The 19,052-nt window shown below is 43.5% G+C and overlaps 1 protein-coding gene across 1 annotated transcript in view; it reads right to left on the bottom strand.

The window, feature by feature from the left end:
• Nucleotides 1-19,052, bottom strand: part of LOC126412602 (limbic system-associated membrane protein-like) — a 173,367-nt gene that overhangs the window by 8,626 nt on the left and 145,689 nt on the right. The window contains exon 3 of the mRNA XM_050082269.1: nucleotides 24-314. Within this exon, the coding sequence (XP_049938226.1) occupies nucleotides 24-314 (291 nt within the window). The remainder of the gene's footprint in view (nucleotides 1-23; nucleotides 315-19,052) is intronic.

Below are 19,052 nucleotides of genomic sequence, written 5' to 3'. Positions count from 1 at the left end.
GTCTAGCCTACGCGCGCACTTACCGTTGAGCACGTGCACAAAGACGGAGGCGGAGTCCGAGGAGGAGGGGCTGCAGGTGTAGTTGCCCGAGTCGTGCGGGCCGGCGCGCGCGATGACGAGGCGCGAGGTGCGCGTCTGCTTCTCGGTGACGACGCTGATGCCGCCGCGCTGCGAATAGTTGATGACCTGCCCGCCCTGGTACCAGTAGATGAACGACGGCGGCTCCGGCGTCTCCAGCACCACGCACGTCAGGTTGATGTCCGAGCCGCTGCGGATGTACAGCTCCGAGTTGCCCAGGATCTTCGCCTTGGACACTGCAACACGCCGAGCACATACAGCTGTACTAGCAGGGGCACAGGCCGGCGCCGCCGCAGCGCGCCCCCTACCTGCCACAGCACTGAGTCTCTGACAATCTTCACTTGTCTACTGGACGGAGGCACTTAACCCTAGTAATACCGACGCACGTTCCATAACTTATACTACCAGGGCGGGGATTCCTTTATGCCAATCAGAAGAAAACTACAAAAAATAAGTAAACTGTTGTTAACTTTTGTTAACCACACACTTTCCTGATGGTTACTGATCTATAAGCAAAAATATCTTTTAGCACATTACACATTGCATTAGAACTATTGACAGCCTTGGGAGAGCCAGTCCTGACAAAACTCTACCATCTGGTGAGCAAGATGTATCAGACAGGCGAAATTCCCTTAGAATTCAAGAAGAATATAATAATTCCAATCCCAAAGAAAGAAGAAGTGTTGACAGATGTGAAAATTACCAAACTATCAGTTTATTAAGTCACAGTTGCAAAATACTAACACGAATTCTTTACAGACGAATGGAGAAACTAGTAGAAGCCGACCTCGGCGAAAATCAGTTTGGATTCCGTAGAAATGTTAGTACACGTGAGGCAATACTGACCTTACAACTTATCTAAGAAGCTAGATTAAGAAAAGACAAACCTACGTTTCTAGCATCTGTAGACTCAGAGAAAGCTTTTGACAATGTTGACTGGAATACTCTCTTTCAAATTCTGAAGGTGGCAGGGGTAAAATGCAAGGATCGGAAGGCTATTTACAATTTGTACAGAAAGCAGTTGCAGTTATAAGAGTCGAGGGACATGAAAGGGAAGCAGAGGTTGGGAAGGGAGTGAGACAGGGTTGTAGCCTCTCCCCAATGTTACTCAATCTTTATATTGAGCAAGCAGTGAGGGAGACAAAATAAAAGTTTGGAGTAGGTATTAAAATCCATGGAGAAGAAATAAAAACTTTGAGGTTCGCCGATGACACTGTAATTCTGTCAGAGACAGCAAAGGACTTGGAAGAGCAGTCGAACGGAATGGACAGTGTCTTGAAAGGAGGATATAAGATAAACATCAACAGAAGCAAAACGAGGATAACGGAAAGTAGTCGAATTAAGTCGGGTGATGCTTAGGGAATTAGATCAGCAACTGAGACTCTTAAAGTAGCAAAGGAGTTTTGCTATTTGGGGAGCAAAATAACTGATGATGGTTGAAGTGGAGAAGATATAAAATGTAGATTGCCAATGGCAAGGAAAGCGTTTCTGAAGAAGAGAAATTTGTTAACATCGAGTATAGATTTCAGTGTCAGGAAGTCGTTTCTGAACGTATTTGTATGGAGTGTAGCCATGTATGGAAGTGAAACATTGACGATAAATAGTTTAGACAAGAAGAGAATAGAAGCTTTCGAAATGTGGTGCTACAGAAGAATGCTGAAGATTAGATGGGTCGATCACATAACTAATGAGGAGGTATTGAACAGAATTCTGGAGAAGAGGAGTTTGTGGCACAACTTGCCTAGAAAAAGGGATCGGTTTGTAGAACATGTTTTGAGGCATCAAGGGATCACCAATTTAGTACTGGAGGGCAGCGTGGAGGGTAAAAATTGTAGAGGGAGACGAAGAGATGAATACACTAAGCAGATTCGGAAGGATGCAGGCTTCAGTAGGTACTGGGAGATGAAGAAGCTTGCACAGGATAGAGTAGCATGGAGAGCTGCATCAAACCAGTCTCAGGACTGAAGACCACAACAACAACAACACGTAATGTTATATATCTCGAACGAGGTACGAAAATTATGTTTCTCTGTGTCTAAAAGTGGCTGCAAGCAGTCCAACTAACTTGCACATGACATGATGTAGGCCACGAAAAACGGCAACAGAAGAACGCACAAATATGCCGAAAACAGCGGCAACAACTGCAAAATCATGTCGTGACGTATAGCAAATATGAATCAAAATAACTCACTGACGATGACGAAATTTCTCGCTGAAACTAGTTTGGGGGAATACATAAATAAATATCAAAAGTGTTTAGAATAAAGAAGGCCCCCGATCCCGTATTACTGTTTTTGTGAGCAAAGAGGGACCATTGGAACAGTTTTAAGGTAAAATTACTTTATCACCATTACAAATATATTGTAAAACATAAAATATCTCGTTATCTGTTGTTTGATTTTGTCCACAACATGCTTTTTAAATATGAACAGATGTGTAAGAATGGTCCTGAATCGCACAATATGTGTACAACATATGCTTAGAAAAGTCATATTCACTGCTGAGAGATATAGTTTTGGGTTCACATTTACTGAAAAATTTAAGATAATTATACAATATGGTATAATAAGGCATTAAAAGTAATTTTTCAGCATTTTAAAATACAAATTAAAATAAAAAGTGGACATGAAGTACCTTCCCCCCTATTGGTATTGCGAGGGTTAAATTCCTTTTAAAAGATTAGCTGGACTATCCATGATTTGCCATATTCGAATTCATCCTGCACAATCATAGATCAATTGTGGGTTTGTTTATAAATAACTTGTCTGCTACCACCCGCCGGCCGCGGTGGTCTCGCGGTTCTAGGCGCGCAGTCCGGAACCGTGCGACTGCTACGGTCGCAGGTTCGAATCCTGCCTCAGGCATGGATGTGTATGATGTCTTTAGGTTAGTTAGGTTTAAGTAGTTCCAAGTTCTAGGGGACTGATGACCACAGCAGTTGAGTCCCATAGTGCTCAGAGCCATTTGAACCATTTTCTTGCTACCACTCACTAAAATCTTTTATTTGTATTTGTATGAGGCGTTTCTGGAAGACATTTCCATTTTCAACTACATTTTGCTCTGCACTATGCCGCTTATTCGTGATGATTTCGCTGTGTAAAGTTCTACGTTGTTATGTTTTCTTTATTGTAATATCTAACAACGCACAATGTTTAGTTGACTAGCGATCGTTGTAAGTAATTAGAAGCGAAATTTGAAAGAACTTCTACTTTCAGTTTTCTAATGGCCCTTTTTTGTTGACCATCACAGACATGAAACATCACGAACAGTACAGTATACATCGAGAATAGTAAGTGTACGTTGTTGTTGTTGTGGTCTTCAGTCCTGAGACTGGTTTGATGCAGCTCTCCATGCTACTCTATCCTGTGCAAGCTTCTTCATCTCCCAGTACCTACTGCAACCTACATCCTTCTGAATCTGCTTAGTGTATTGATCTCTTGGTCTCCCTCTACGATTTTTACCCTCCACGCTGCCCTCCAATGCTAAATTTGTGATCCCTTGATGCCTCAAAACATGTCCTACCAACCGATCCCTTCATCTAGTCAAGTTGTGCCACAAACTTCTCTTCTCCCTAATCCTATTCAATACCTCCTCATTAGTTACGTGATCTACCCACCTTATCTTCAGCATTTTTCTGTAGCACCACATTTCGAAAGCTTCTATTCTCTACTTGTCCAAACTGGTTATCGTCCATGTTTCACTTCCATACATGGCTACACTCCACACAAATACTTCCAGAAACGACTTGGTGACACTTAAATCTATACTCGATGTTAACAAATTTCTCTTCTTCAGAAACGATTTCCTTGCCGTTGCCAGTCTACATTTTATATCCTCTCTACTTCGACCATCATCAGTTACTTTACTCCCTAAATAGCAAAACTCCTTTACTACTTTAAGTGTCTCATTTCCTAATCTAATCCCCTCAGCATCACCCGATTTAATTTGACTACATTCCATTATCCTCGTTTTGCTTTTGTTGATGTTTATCTTATATCCTCCTTTCAAGACACTGTCCATTCCGTTCAACTGCTCTTCTAAGTCCTTTGCTGTCTCTGACAGAATTACAATGTCATCGGCGAACCTCAAAGTTTTTACTTCTTCTCCATGAATTTTAATACCTACTCCGAATTTTTCGTTTGTTTCCTTTACTGCTTGCTCAATATACAGATTGAATAACATTGGGGAGAGGCTACAACCCTGTCCCACTCCTTTCCCAACCACTGCTTCCCTTTGATGCCCCTCGACTCTTATAACCGCCATCTGGTTTCTGTACAAATTGTAAATAGCCTTTCGCTCCCTGTATTTTACCCCTGCCATCTTCAGAATTTGAAAGAGAGTATTCCAGTTAACGTTGTCAAAAGCTTTCTCTAAGTCTACAAATGCTAGAAACGTAGGTTTGCCTTTTCTTAATCTTTCTTCTAAGATAAGTCGTAAGGTTAGTATTACCTCACGTGTTCCAACATTTCTACGGAATCCAAACTGATCCTCCCCGAGGTCCGCTTCTACCAGTTTTTCCATTCGTCTGTAAAGAATTCGCGTTAGTATTTTGCAGCTGTGACTTATTAAACCGATAGTTCGGTAATTTTCACATCTATCAACACCTGCTTTCTTTGGGATTGGAATTATTATATTCTTCTTGATGTCCGTGGGTATTTCGCCTGTCTCATACATCTTACTCACCAGATGGTAGAGTTTTGGCATGACTGGCTCTCCCAAGGCCATCAGTAGTTCTAATGGAATGTTGTCTACTCCTGGGGCCTTGTTTCGACTCAGGTCTTTCAGTGCTCTGTCAAACTCTTCACGCAGTATCTTATCTCCCATTTCATCTTCATCTACATCCTCTTCCATTTCCATAATATTGTCCTCAAGTACATCGCCCTTGTATAAACCCTCTATATACTCCTTCCACCTTTCTGCCTTCCCTTCTTTGCTTAGAACTGGGTTGCCATCTGAGCTCTTGATATTCATACAAGTGGTTCTCTTCTCTCCAAAGGTCTCTTTAATTTTCCTGTAGGTAGTATCTATCTTACCCCTAGTGAGACAAGCCTCTACATTCTTACATTTGTCCTCTAGCCATCCCTGCTTAGCCATTTTGCACTTCCTGCCGATCTCATTTTTGAGACGTTTGTATTCCTTTTTGCCTGCTTCATTTACTGCATTTTTATATTTTCTCCTTTCATCAATTAAATTCAATATTTCTTCTGTTACCCAAGGATTTCTATTAGCCCTCGTTTTTTTACCTACTTGATCCTCTGCTGCCTTCACTACTTCATCCCTCAGAGCTACCCATTCTTCTTCTACTGTATTTCTTTCCCCCATTCCTGTCAATTGTTCCCTTATGCTCTCCCTGAAACTCTGTACAACCTCTGGTTCTTTCAGTTTATCCAGGTCCCATCTCCTTAAATTCCCGCCTTTTTGCAGTTTCTTCAGTTTCAATCTGCAGTTCATAACCAATAGATTGTGGTCAGAATCCACATCTGCCCCTGGAAATTTAAAACCTGGTTCCAAAATCTCTGTCTTACCATTGTACGTAAAAAGCATTTATCAAGAAGCTCTTATATCAATTTAACAGAGATAATGCTATGGCCTTCGAAAGGGAGTATTAATCTTAATTATGAAAATCTATATCGTAATTTGCTTATATGTGCTTATTTTTATGTGTTACTATTTTTATTTAAGTATGTAGTACAACTTTCCACCAGTATTTTGTTTGTGACCGTTTATATGCTGAGATATTTGTAGACTTTACCCCCGGGTGTTCTGGATTACATGTTAGTAACACATAGAAAGAAATGTCATTCTAAACATACACAAGCAAATAATGATCGAGATTATTAAAATTAATGCTATTTGTACAAATATATATCATACTATTTGGAAGTCCTAGAACATTCTCCCTATTGATGTATCTAAAAACTGGGGATCAGTTGCCGAAAGGCGTCATACAAAGAATAAATAAAAGAAAATGGCACTTGTAACACAATAGTTATTTGTGAACAAAATTGATTGTTTTCACAGCTACAGGCTTCTATAAGCAATTTATAATGGATTAAATCAAATTATAGAGATTGTGTTCAGCACTGCGTGGCGTCGGAACTAGTGCGCGATCGCCCATTTGTCTATTAAAAGCTGTACTTCAGAATGTATGTGGATTGCAATGTAAGCCGGTAGAGTATTAAACGGTCAGTAACGGACGAGTTGTGTCATGCAGACTGACGTCACGACCATCTGTTGCAGGTGCGCATGTGAAAGCAGTGTAGTAGCGCGGGTAGGTCACTTACATTATACGAAACTAAAGATATTAGTAACCAATAAAGGAATAACCTGAGGAACGTCATATTTGATGTACATCCATCTGTTGTGAAAAGAAACAATATGTTAAAGCCTGAGATCAAAAAATAGTTGTATTTTGGAAGTTAGTAAAATTCCATAAAAAAAACGTAATTATCCGACAGTCAAGAATTTAGATAAATACAGTGATGTAATAGTTCACCTTCAGTGACTATGTACGATGATCTGATAACACATTCGGTGTTCATATATAAATTTGGAAAGTTTTTAATTTCAGAAAAGCTCTGTAACTTTTCTATAGTAATAATTTCATGAATTGTAAGTAAATATGTGTATTGTGTGTAGGGTGCGTTAAATGGGAATGCGTGCGTGATAGTATGTGGGACGTTTGGCATTATTAAAAATCATTCGTGTAATTCTCTACAGGAACTGGCAAGTGTTCCAACTCTGTAACGTGGGAACGAATCCACTAGTGGTTCCCCTACTAGCGAATGTCGGATGTCAAAGTATGTATGCTTATGTATTAGACAGCCAGAACATTCGCGACTACATAATAAATTTCCAGATGTAGAGTAAAGCTTATAGTTCATTTGGTTTTGTTTATTTAATTAGAGAGTTTTGTGTTACTTAATTTGATGACGTCAATGAGCCTAGAGAAGTGGTTGGTGCTTGCTAGATTTTTGGCGCGAGCCGCGACCTAGAAGTGAGTTCTCACTGGTCGTAAGTGCTGACAGCCAATGAGAAGCGAGACGGTTGGCCGCCTAGCGAGGAGATAGAGTTTTGAGTGTGGGAGAGTGAGAGGAGAGTCGCGAGCTTGATTTGATTGGAGGCGGTTATGCTGGATGTGACTTTTCGCATTAAGTGTAAGATGAAGTCTTGGGATGCCTTCCGCGTTATGGTCCAGGGTTAATGGTATCTGGTAGTGACCAGATACTGTTTATGAAAACTTTAGAGTGTTGTGATAATTCGTTCCGACGAAAATCGCGAGTGAACTTTGAATTACATAGCGTGGCGGTACTGAGTATATTCATACTGAATATTTTATGGCGGGCATAAACTTTAACTAAAGACAACCACTGAATATCGTGTGCAGAAGTAATTGGCCGATCATTGACTGTGTTACAAGTAATTGGTTTCGAAATTTTGTGAAGGTAAAAGTTCTGGCTGTTTTAAGTATGGTGGTAACTGTGAGCAGAAACTTTAGTAATTTTCGTAAATGTGGGCTGATGATCTTGCTTAACGGCAATAAAGATCTATTGTAGGTTTAAATTTGAACTTCATATTTAAAGTACGAGTGACATCCCCTTTCCGAATCATTTCTTTAAAGTACATAGACAATTTTCAGCAAATTTTACTTATAGCGGCCTCCGGCGTGTAGCTATGAGGTTACAGTTTCCTCAACACTACTTTTCTGTGATCTCGTAAGTAGCTGCAGTCAGGAGTTTACGTGCGAAGATCTACCGCTGTAAAGAGGTAGGTGAACAAAAATTATAAAAGAAATTGCATTGAAGCAGCAACGTGTAATTCGTCGCAATTGGTGCATCGCACGCACGCACGTAAAAATCCATCGCAATTGGTGCATCGGCCGGGAAAGATAATGAAACATTTCATTAAAAGCAGTAGTGTGTGTGTGTGTGTAACCGGACGATAAAAAAAAAGTGCTCGCGAATAAATAGGAACTGGGGAAAGGACAAACATTAAGAGTGAACTGTCGCCACGTGGACAGAAAGACAGTGACAGCCCATGAACTGTGAGTGTGTTTGATGTGCTTAGCAGATGAATTTTGCGGTTATATCTCGCCGACTGAAGCGGCTGATGACGGCGACATCTGGCAGACTACGAGCTACAAGACGACGCGACGGCGGCAGCGGAAGTACACTCCTGGAAATGGAAAAAAGAATACATTGACACCGGTGTGTCAGACCCACCATACTTGCTCCGGACACTGCGAGAGGGCTGTACAAGCAATGATCACACGCACGGCACAGCGGACACACCAGGAACCGCGGTGTTGGCCGTCGAATGGCGCTAGCTGCGCAGCATTTGTGCACCGCCGCCGTCAGTGTCAGCCAGTTTGCCGTGGCATACGGAGCTCCATCGCAGTCTTTAACACTGGTAGCATGCCGCGACAGCGTGGACGTGAACCGTATGTGCAGTTGACGGACTTTGAGCGAGGGCGTATAGTGGGCATGCGGGAGGCCGGGTGGACGTACCGCCGAATTGCTCAACACGTGGGGCGTGAGGTCTCCACAGTACATCGATGTTGTCGCCAGTGGTCGGCGGAAGGTGCACGTGCCCGTCGACCTGGGACCGGACCGCAGCGACGCACGGATGCACGCCAAGACCGTAGGATCCTACGCAGTGCCGTAGGGGACCGCACCGCCACTTCCCAGCAAATTAGGGACACTGTTGCTCCTGGGGTATCGGCGAGGACCATTCGCAACCGTCTCCATGAAGCTGGGCTACGGTCCCGCACACCGTTAGGCCGTCTTCCGCTCACGCCCCAACATCGTGCAGCCCGCCTCCACTGGTGTCGCGACAGGCGTGAATGGAGGGACGAATGGAGACGTGTAGTCTTCAGCAATGAGAGTCGCTTCTGCCTTGGTGCCAATGATGGTCGTATGCGTGTTTGGCGCCGTGCAGGTGAGCGCCACAATCAGGACTGCATACGACCGAGGCACACAGGGCCAACACCCGGCATCATGGTGTGGGGAGCGATCTCCTACACTGGCCGTACACCACTGGTGATTGTCGAGGGGACACTGAATAGTGCACGGTACATCCAAACCGTCATCGAACCCATCGTTCTACCATTCCTAGATCGGCAAGGGAACTTGCTGTTCCAACAGGACAATGCACGTCCGCATGTATCCCGTGCCACCCAACGTGCTCTAGAAGGTGTAAGTCAACTACCCTGGCCAGCAAGATCTCCGGATCTGTCCCCCATTGAGCATGTTTGGGACTGGATGAAGCGTCGTCTCACGCGGTCTGCACGTCCAGCACGAACGCTGGTCCAACTGAGGCGCCAGGTGGAAATGGCATGGCAAGCCGTTCCACATGACTACATCCAGCATCTCTACTATCGTCTCCATGGGAGAATAGCAGCCTGCATTGCTGCGAAAGGTGGATATACACTGTACTAGTGCCGACATTGTGCATGCTGTGTTGCCTGTGTCTATGTGCCTGTGGTTCTGTCAGTGTGATCATGTGATGTATCTGACCCCAGGAATGTGACAATAAAGTTTCCCCTTCCTGGGACAATGAATTCACGGTGTTCTTATTTCAATTTCCAGGAGTGTAGTTGGCAGCGCTGACCGGAGTGGTGGCCCGTGAACTGGTACGGCGGCCCAGTGCGTGGTGATCAGGCCCACAGCCTCAGCTAGCCGTGTTGGAGACATCAGAAGCGCTAAGTAGTGTGTTTTTTAAAACTTTGTGTGTGTGTGTGTGTGTGTGTGTGTGTGTGTGTGTGTGTGTGTGTGTGTGTGTGAAAAAACTGAATAAAATGGCTGAGTGTAAGCAAACAAATGTAGAGGACGAACTGAGGGTAGATAGGGGGAAAGCTGAAGGGGAACAGATGTTTGACCCCATGAACTTTAGCTTGGATGTGTCCCAACCCAATTTCAGTAGTACTTTGACAGAGTCATTAAGTGGTAATTATGGATCGGAGGTGGAACAGAATGTATCAGATCCCAGTGTGTCAGATCTACCTGTGCCAGTAGCTAATATTAATGGAAACATTGTATCAGTAAATGATGGGGCGAAAGATAGTGTGGCAGGTATGTTAATGAGTCTATAGGCAAAACTGAATGGTTTAGATGCTAATATGACGAAAATGGATTCTTATACGACGAAAATGGGTACCTCATTAAGTGATGAGATGGAAGCTAAAACGACGAAAATGGGTACCTCATTAAGTGAGGAGATGGAAGTTAATATGACCAAATTAGGTTCTGATATGACAAAAACAGATTCTGAGACAGATTCAAAAATGAGTTGGTTAGAGTAAAAAATGTGTAATATGGGTGAGGAAATAGAATCTAAGCTGGATTCAAAAATTTCAGATCTAAGAGATTGTTGGAAGCACGACATGGCAGTGCTTAGTAGTAACGTAAAAATTGAAATAAATCAGGTTAAACAGGAATGTACGCAAGCTATTGTTCAAGTAAAAAGTGAATTAACTACACAAATCGAACAAGTTACTGATGACCACCAGCAATTTAAAGTGCATGTAAATTCACAAATAGTCAAGGCTCGTGAATATATCAAAGGGGTAGAAAATTATAGTGAAATAAATCACGCTGCCTTAGAATGTAAAAACTAGACCATTCGTTACGTATGAAGGAATACTGGGTGAAAAGGAAGGCCAGCAGATGTTGATTACGCGTGGTCCTAAGTGATCCATCCGTGAAGAAGAAGATGAAAATAAGTAGGCCTCCGTATACATTATGACAGGGATGTAAAAATATGAAATCATTTCTAGAGGTCAGAACAGCAAGTTACAGACGTAACATGAGATGTAGCGGTTGAAAGACTTACTGTTAAATTAAAATATCGCCACTGAAAAAGAAAAATCAGAGTGACTGCCATCAATGCCGGTGGCACAGGTCAAGTCGACAGCTTATTGGCTAAACGATGTCTAGTACCGATTTGCCAAATTCTTCAGCTGGTACACCTAATTACAGTACTTTATTCGTTACCATTTGCGAATTCTTCGCGTAATTCCTAATTGTTGTCTAATTTATATCTGTAACACTAATGTGCAAGCTCCTTGGATACGTCTCATGTAAACTCCCATTTTTATTAATGCATAGATGATTACAATTCCTTAAAGGGAAATGAGTATATTATTTTTTCCCTCAGTACAGAGCCCTTTGATGTAGCTGTTTGATTGTAAAAGTGCCATGGAGGAAAGAAATTGTTCAAAGAGTATTACAATCTCCTAATGATCACGTGATCATCAGGTGAGTAGGCCGTCGCACTATCCCGCCGGAACTGAAATCAAACACGCCGCGGTGGCTCCTTACACACCGGCCGTGGATCCACCGCGCGTGCGCGAACGGAACTGCCCTGTGGTGACAGGCACAACAGCACACCGGTGGTAAAGGCTCGCGGAAATGATACATCGATGTCAAATACTATTGCCATTTTTTGAAGAGCGACACAAGGACCGTTGTTTCTTATTGTCAAACAGAACAGGGGTTGCAACTCTTAGTTAAAGGATACCCTTTATCTCTGTTTATAACATCGTCAGATAGCTGGATTTCAGTGGCTTCTTTCACTACAGAGTCGCAATACCGCGACGCAGGGTCAACCACTGGTGTCTCATCGGACAACATTTTATGTCCTTCAGTAATACAACATTCCGGAACTGCAGATTTTTGTGGCTGAAATAAACGATTATGGCCATGACGCTCCACGGAACGATCCTGGACCGTACGAATCGCTTGTCCAATATAGACATTCCCGTAATGGCAGGGAATCTTGTAGACACCGGAATTTCTCAAATCCAAATCATCCTTCACTGAGCCCAGCAGAGTTCTGGTCCAAGCTGGTGGACGGAATGCACTTTCAATATAAAATTTCTTTACAATTCCTCCAATTTTTGAAGATATACTTGCTGCGAAAGGCAGGAATGCCACCTATTTGCTTGTATCTTCTGTTGGTTCCCGGAAAAGTCCAAACTGTAAAACACGACGGATGTGAATGTCAGTATAACCACTCTGCTTGAACACAGCTATTAGATGGCCCAGTTCTCTGTGTGAAACTATCTGCATCTGAGATGGCATAAGCTCTTTTTACCAATATATGTAGGACCCCGTTGCGTTGGTACCATGGAGGTCAACTTGCTCCAAGAGGATATCTGTTGGTATGCGTGGGATACGATAAAGTCTATGTCCTAATGTCCCATCATCTCTCCTGTAGACCAAGACATCTAGAAACGGAAGTTTTCCATCCTTTTAAACTTCCATCGTGAACTTAATATTGGGATGCAGACAATTGAAATGATCTAGAAAACAATCCACATCATCCCTCCCATGTGGCCATACCACAGACGTAGCGTCAACGTCTCACCAGTAACGATAAAAGATACAAGTAAATCGGTGGCATTTAACATCTTGCTGGAAGTATAACTTCAAAAATTGGAAGAATTTTAAAGGAATATGGTGTTAAAAGCGTATTCTGTCCGCCAGCTAAGACCAGAGCTCTGTTGGGCTCGCCACGTGGGGTGGCCACGTGGTTTGAGGCGCCATGTCACGGACTGCGTGGTCCCTTCCGCCGGAGGTTCGAGTCCTCCCTCGGGCGTGGCTGTGTGTGCCCCTACACTGCTGGGCTCAGTGAAGGATTATCTTGGTTTGAGAAAGCCCGGGTTCTACAAGATTCCCTGCCATTGCGGGAATGTCTGTATTGGACAAACGATTCGTGGGGTCCAGGATCGTTGGGTGGAACATCATCGTCACACGCATGTATGTCAACCACAAAAATGTGCCGTCCCGGAACATTTTATTACTGAAGGAGATAAATTGTTGTACGATGAGACACAGGCTGTTGCCCCCGCGTCGCGGCATTCAGACTGGTGCCTTCAAAGTTCGTAGACTGTCAATATCAGGGTAAGTAAAATTTTTATGCTCGTGGGGTTACTGAACAGATAATTTCTCGCCTTCAGGGTGTGCCACGATGAATTACCTCGGTGGATTTCAGCAAGTGATGTCTGGGCTCAGTTTCCCAAGAACGACTGGAAGGATCTTGCTTATTTTTCTTCTTATAAAGATGCGTCGTAGCCATCGTCTCTAGCGTGTATGCAGTAAACACTGCACAACCGTGTGGCAAATGGGGAAGAATCTGCTGCTAATAAAACTAAAACAACGGAATGTTGAGATGCCACTTGATTTTATTTCTTTTCACAGAACCAAAAAATCAAGAGAAAGGGTTCTGAGAGCCAGTCTACTATCGCTGTTCACGGTTTAGTTTTCGGATGCACATTATTTCTATAGCGTAATAGAAATCATAATGCAAAGCTTCAAATGATCTCACAGTTCATAAGAGATCACAAACAAATATTTTGCGAAGCAACCTTAGTGATTTCATTAGCATTTACTCAAAATCCGCTCTACACTTTAGAGTACTTGTTCCCACGTCGTAGGGCCGGCCGAAGTGGCCGAGCGGTTCTAGGCGCTACAGTGTGGAACCGCGCGACCGCTACGGTCCCACGTTCGAATCCTGCCTCGGGCATGGATGTGTGTGATGACCTTAGGTTAGTTAGGTTTAAGTAGTTCTAAGTTCTAGGGGACTGATGACCTTAGAAGTTAAGTCCTATAGTGCTCAGAGCCATTTGAACCAATCATTTATATGTCGGAAACCGACGGTAGACTAGTAGCGAGCTATCTTAACGATTTGGCATATGCCAACCTACACCGCGACTGTGGTTGGTCCGTAGTTTTCCCCAACGGCTTTCAAGTTAACTGAAATTTGTATATACACTCCTGGAAATTGAAATAAGAACACCGTGAATTCATTGTCCCAGGAAGGGGAAACTTTATTGACACATTCCTGGGGTCAGATACATCACATGATCACACTGACAGAACCACAGGCACATAGACACAGGCAACGGAGCATGCACAATGTCGGCACTAGTACAGTGTATATACGCCTTTCGCAGCAATGCAGGCTGCTATTCTCCCATGGAGACGATCGTAGAGATGCTGGATGTAGTCCTGTGGAACGGCTTGCCATGCCATTTCCACCTGGCGCCTCAGTTGGACCAGCGTTCGTGCTGGACGTGCAGACCGCGTGAGACGACGCTTCATCCAGTCCCAAACATGCTCAATGGGGGAAAGATCCGGAGATCTTGCTGGCCAGGGTGGTTGACTCACAACTTCTAGAGCACGTTGGGTGGCACGGGATACATGCGGACGTGCATTGTCCTGTTGGAACAGCAAGTTCCCTTGCCGGTCTAGGAATGGTAGAACGATGGGTTCGATGACGGTTTGGATGTACCGTGCACTATTCAGTGTCCCCTCGACGATCACCAGTGGTGTACGGCCAGTGTAGGAGATCGCTCCCCACACCATGATGCCGGGTGTTGGCCCTGTGTGCCTCGGTCGTATGCAGTCCTGATTGTGGCGCTCACCTGCACGGCGCCAAACACGCATACGACCATCATTGGCACCAAGGCAGAATCGACTCTCATCGCTGAAGACGACACGTCTCCATTCGTCCCTCCATTCACGCCTGACGCGACACCACTGGAGGCGGGCTGCACAATGTTGGGGTGTGAGCGGAAGACGGCCTAACGGTGTGCGGGACCGTAGCCCAGCTTCATGGAGACGGTTGCGAATGGTCCTCGCCGATACCCCAGGAGCAACAGTGTCCCTAATTTGCTGGGAAGTGGCGGTGCGGTCCCCTACGGCACTGCGTAGGATCCTACGGTCTTGGCGTGCATCCGTGCGTCGCTGCGGTCCGGTCCCAGGTCGACGGGCACGTGCACCTTCCGCCGACCACTGGCGACAACATCGATGTACTGTGGAGACCTCACGCCCCACGTGTTGAGCAATTCGGCGGTACGTCCACCCGGCCTCCCGCATGCCCACTATACGCCCTCGCTCAAAGTCCGTCAACTGCACATACGGTTCACGTCCACGATGTCGCGGCATGCTACCAGTGTTAAAGACTGCGATGGAGCTCCGTATGCCACGGCAAACTGGCTGACACTGACGGCGGCGGTGCACAAATGCTGCGCAGCTAGCGCCATTCGACGGCCAACACCGCGGTTCCTGGTGTGTCCGCTGTGCCGTGGGTGTGATCATTGCTTGTACAGCCCTCTCGCAGTGTCCGGAGCAAGTATGGTGGGTCTGACACACCGGTGTCAATGTGTTCTTTTTTCCATTTCCAGGAGTGTAGTTTTTACGTTTGGATAGTGATTTATTAAAATTATTATTAATGAGCTGTGGTGCAAGTAACGTCAGAAGCACAGTTTGAGATGTATTTTCATATTAAAACAGATTTCCAGGGGAATTCGTGCTGTCTGTAAAGGTTCCAGCACGATACGCTTCTAACAATCCCACTGTTCTCACGCTCCGAGACCATATGTAGCCTGATGTGACGTGTATGCTTCTCGCTTCCTGAGAGCGATATGAATCATCCTGTACTGAATGTTAAAAGTAGCAATAAAATGTAATGAAATGTAGGCAGAGATGGTAGTACAAGCGCCGGAGCTATTGAGAACAAGTATTTATTACATATATTCTAAGATGGTATCTATTCTTTTGGATATGTCCGCGCTGTAAAGGTTCCGCGAGTAATGTGTATAATGAGCGGGGGCACTACGAATGTAGTGCGGGACAATACGTTGAGAATGTGGGTTTCGCGGAAGGCGTGCCAGAGATAAATCCCTGCAGTGGCGCTACCCTCTGTGTCCTCGGCGGCTCAGATTGATAGAGCCTCTGCCATGTAAGCAGGAGATCCCGGCTTCGAGTCCCGGTCGGGGCACACATTTACATCTGTCCCCGTTGACGTACGTCAACGCCTGTAAGCAGCTAAGGATGTTCATTTCATTGTAATTTCAAGTATTTAATGTGTGTATGGAGCTGTATACTTAAATACATTATAGATACAAACCACAAATCGGAAGAAGGTTGGTGGGCACAAACATTCGCTGTGAATAACAGGAGCGTTTCCCCTGATTGCCCGAACAGCCCTAAGTTTATGATATGTGTTGTACTAGGTATAAGGCAAAATTTCACCACCGTTAAAGTGTACAGGAGCACTAAACATACAGTATCTATTCGTTGTACAGCGCTCGGCAATTGTGCGTAATTTTGAATTGTGAAATTTAACATAGCAGTTATGCTTCACAGTATGGGGAGTGACAAGAGTTATCTGCAACACGATAGAGTTCAGAAACGCATACACAGACGAAATTTTACATTATGGCGTCAATGGGGAGCCAAGAGATGGAGGAGCCTAGCATCCATTTTCGGATCTACGATCGCAGTGCCGCAACTGTCGTGTCTCAAAACGGCACTTACGTGCAACACACGCCTCTGATGTTAGCTAAATGTAAGAATTAAATGGACAAGTGTTGTCTGTAGAGTGTGAATGATTCCTCGCTTCATGGACGATATGCTAAAAGTATTCTATATGCTGGATTTTAACGTTCATACTGGGATGTCCCCTCCTACTGGAGAAATAATTTTTGATATATTATTTATGAATGCATCCTCAAAAGAACCATCACTTTCGTGAGCAGAAACGTGAGACAAACCCCAGAAACGAAGGTTAAGCGGCAGTCCCCTACAGCAATATTTCTATTTTAGTTCAACGTAAGGCGTACGTAAATTTATTCATTTACACACCATGTTCGGCAAATACCATCATGGAGTAGAGCCATAACGGATGTGGAAAAGGTGAAGTTATCTGCCAACGAGTAGAAGAAACTACAGCAGACAATTTCTGTAATATACATTAACAACATGTTATCACTGATAATTACTGAAGTTACTCCTAAATTACCTTATCGCCTTATTACTTTACAGCTATACTTCCACCGGTATATCTCTCGTACCATCCAAACTTCACAGAAGTTCTCCTGCATAGCTTCAAGGGAGTTTGCGAGGTAGGAGAGATATATTGGCCGTAGGAACGCTGTGAGGAGCGGTTGTGAATCGTGATTCGGTAGCTCGATCTGTAGAACGCTTGTCTTAGAAAGCAAAGGTCCCAGATTCGATTTTGCGGTACGGCACAAAGCTTTAATCTTTCAGGAAGTTTCAAATCAGCGCACATTCCATTGCAGAGGGAAAATTCTTTGTGAAAATAATCTCCTAGGCTGTGTCGATAGCCCTCTAGACTACAGCTAGGTCATTTCTCTGTTATATCGTTTCTTCCCAGAGAGCTAGTCTCACAAGGCATCTTGAAGTTGGGAAGGTAGACAGATAAACTGAAGGTAGAAAACCTATGAGAGTGGTTCGTGATATGTGCTCAGATAAATAAGTCGGCAGATCTGTTTACAGCTAATGTAGGTGAGGTACATAGAAGTTGAACTAACAAAAGCTGCAGACCAGAACCTTCTTACTCAGGCACACAGAAAACTTCGACGTTAAAACTTAGTTACGCAGTGAACAGCAAGCTTCTGTGTAACGTTATTACAAAGGTCATATATTACGTAGTACATTACATTGTGAGGGTGTAAACACATCCAATAATTGGAGATCGAGAACCACGAGGAAAAAAAGTTTTAGGAAAATCACGGAAAATCAAAATAATTAGAAATTTGAAAGATATAACGTCAATGACAATTAACTAAAGTTCAAAACGTATCTTGATTTAGGAAAGCAAATGCATTTTTAATTATTCTTTCACATTGCTTCCACAGAATGTCGTAATTTACATAACGGTAGGGCAATAATGGCAATTAAATCATTAATTTCGTAGACTCACCTTAGTGTAAATTCTATGAGCAAGGTGAATTAATCTACTTGTCACTCCTCTATAAATTCCGTTGACACAGCGAAGCAGGAGGAGACCTTGATGCTGCTGTTAATACTGAATAAGGGCAATATTAAAAACAAAAAAGATAAAAAAATTCTTCGTGTTGAAGGTGAAGGGAGTGTCACGGTTCATGCGAACGCTTCTAATATGTTATAATAGGTTCACGATTCCAATCGCGATTCACGATTGGATGGAGTTAGGGGACCCCTTTTACATGTGGCACACGAGTTAAAAACGTCAGACTATGCGATACTTCGTATAACTCGATTGTTTGAACAAAATAACAAACTGGCACAAGAGCAGTGATCTCAAATGGAAACAGAACTCAATTATTCTCTGATATTTATAATGCAATGTAGTAACACGAACTGCTAAAATAACAGCTACGCGATGCAAAACACATCTAGACTTCGTACAACACACGCTATTGAGATTACATGTCATATGCAATTTTCATTTATAACTTATAACTAAGCGCAAAATGTTATGAATCTAAATGTCCAGGTAGGCTACATTTCCGTTGTAACTGAGATCAAATTTTGTTGCACCAGCTGTTAATGCTCGTGAATTTATAGGATTTCAGGACGTATTTAGTGAAAGTTTGCTTGTGAACATGAATGACCGTTGCATAGCACAAATAGACCGCAGAAGGGCTTTCAAATGTTATTAGGTTTATGATGTTAGTGAAGTTAAACAGCAGCTCTCTTTTTATATCTCTCTCGTTTCATAAAACGGATAAGGAATGATCTTGTCGCGAACACATTTGCACCATTTCGTGCTGCAGAAAGCATCTTGAAAAACCTGCGTCGGTACGTTTCACCGAGACATACAACACCGGTCTGAAGACTGGACAATTCTAAGGGAGGAACGCGGTGCAGTTAACCCATTTTGCCCATCAATTTTACTAAAACTAAACGTTTGGATGTCGGAAGGTTTCTGAACACGGTTGATGTTTCCTTCATCATGATGTGCCTGTAGTATTCGCTATGTCGAAAAGATTTCATTACAAAACTCTTCACTTCCTCCTTTCTTTTTCCTAATTGCTATTGTTCTTAAGTCGTTCATTTTTAAGCTTTTCTTCTTGTTTCTCGTTCTTCCTGTTAGTTTAGCTTTCCATTTTATCTTTCACATTTTCTTTCGTTTGCTTTCGTGACTATTGGCTCACAACTGCTTCGATGTTTATATGAAATAGG

The sequence above is a fragment of the Schistocerca serialis genome, chromosome 7, assembly GCF_023864345.2.
Source record: "Schistocerca serialis cubense isolate TAMUIC-IGC-003099 chromosome 7, iqSchSeri2.2, whole genome shotgun sequence".
NCBI lineage: Eukaryota > Metazoa > Arthropoda > Insecta > Orthoptera > Acrididae > Schistocerca > Schistocerca serialis.
The sequence above is the reverse complement of the archived record's forward strand: the minus strand, read 5'-3'. Positions and strand labels throughout refer to the sequence as shown.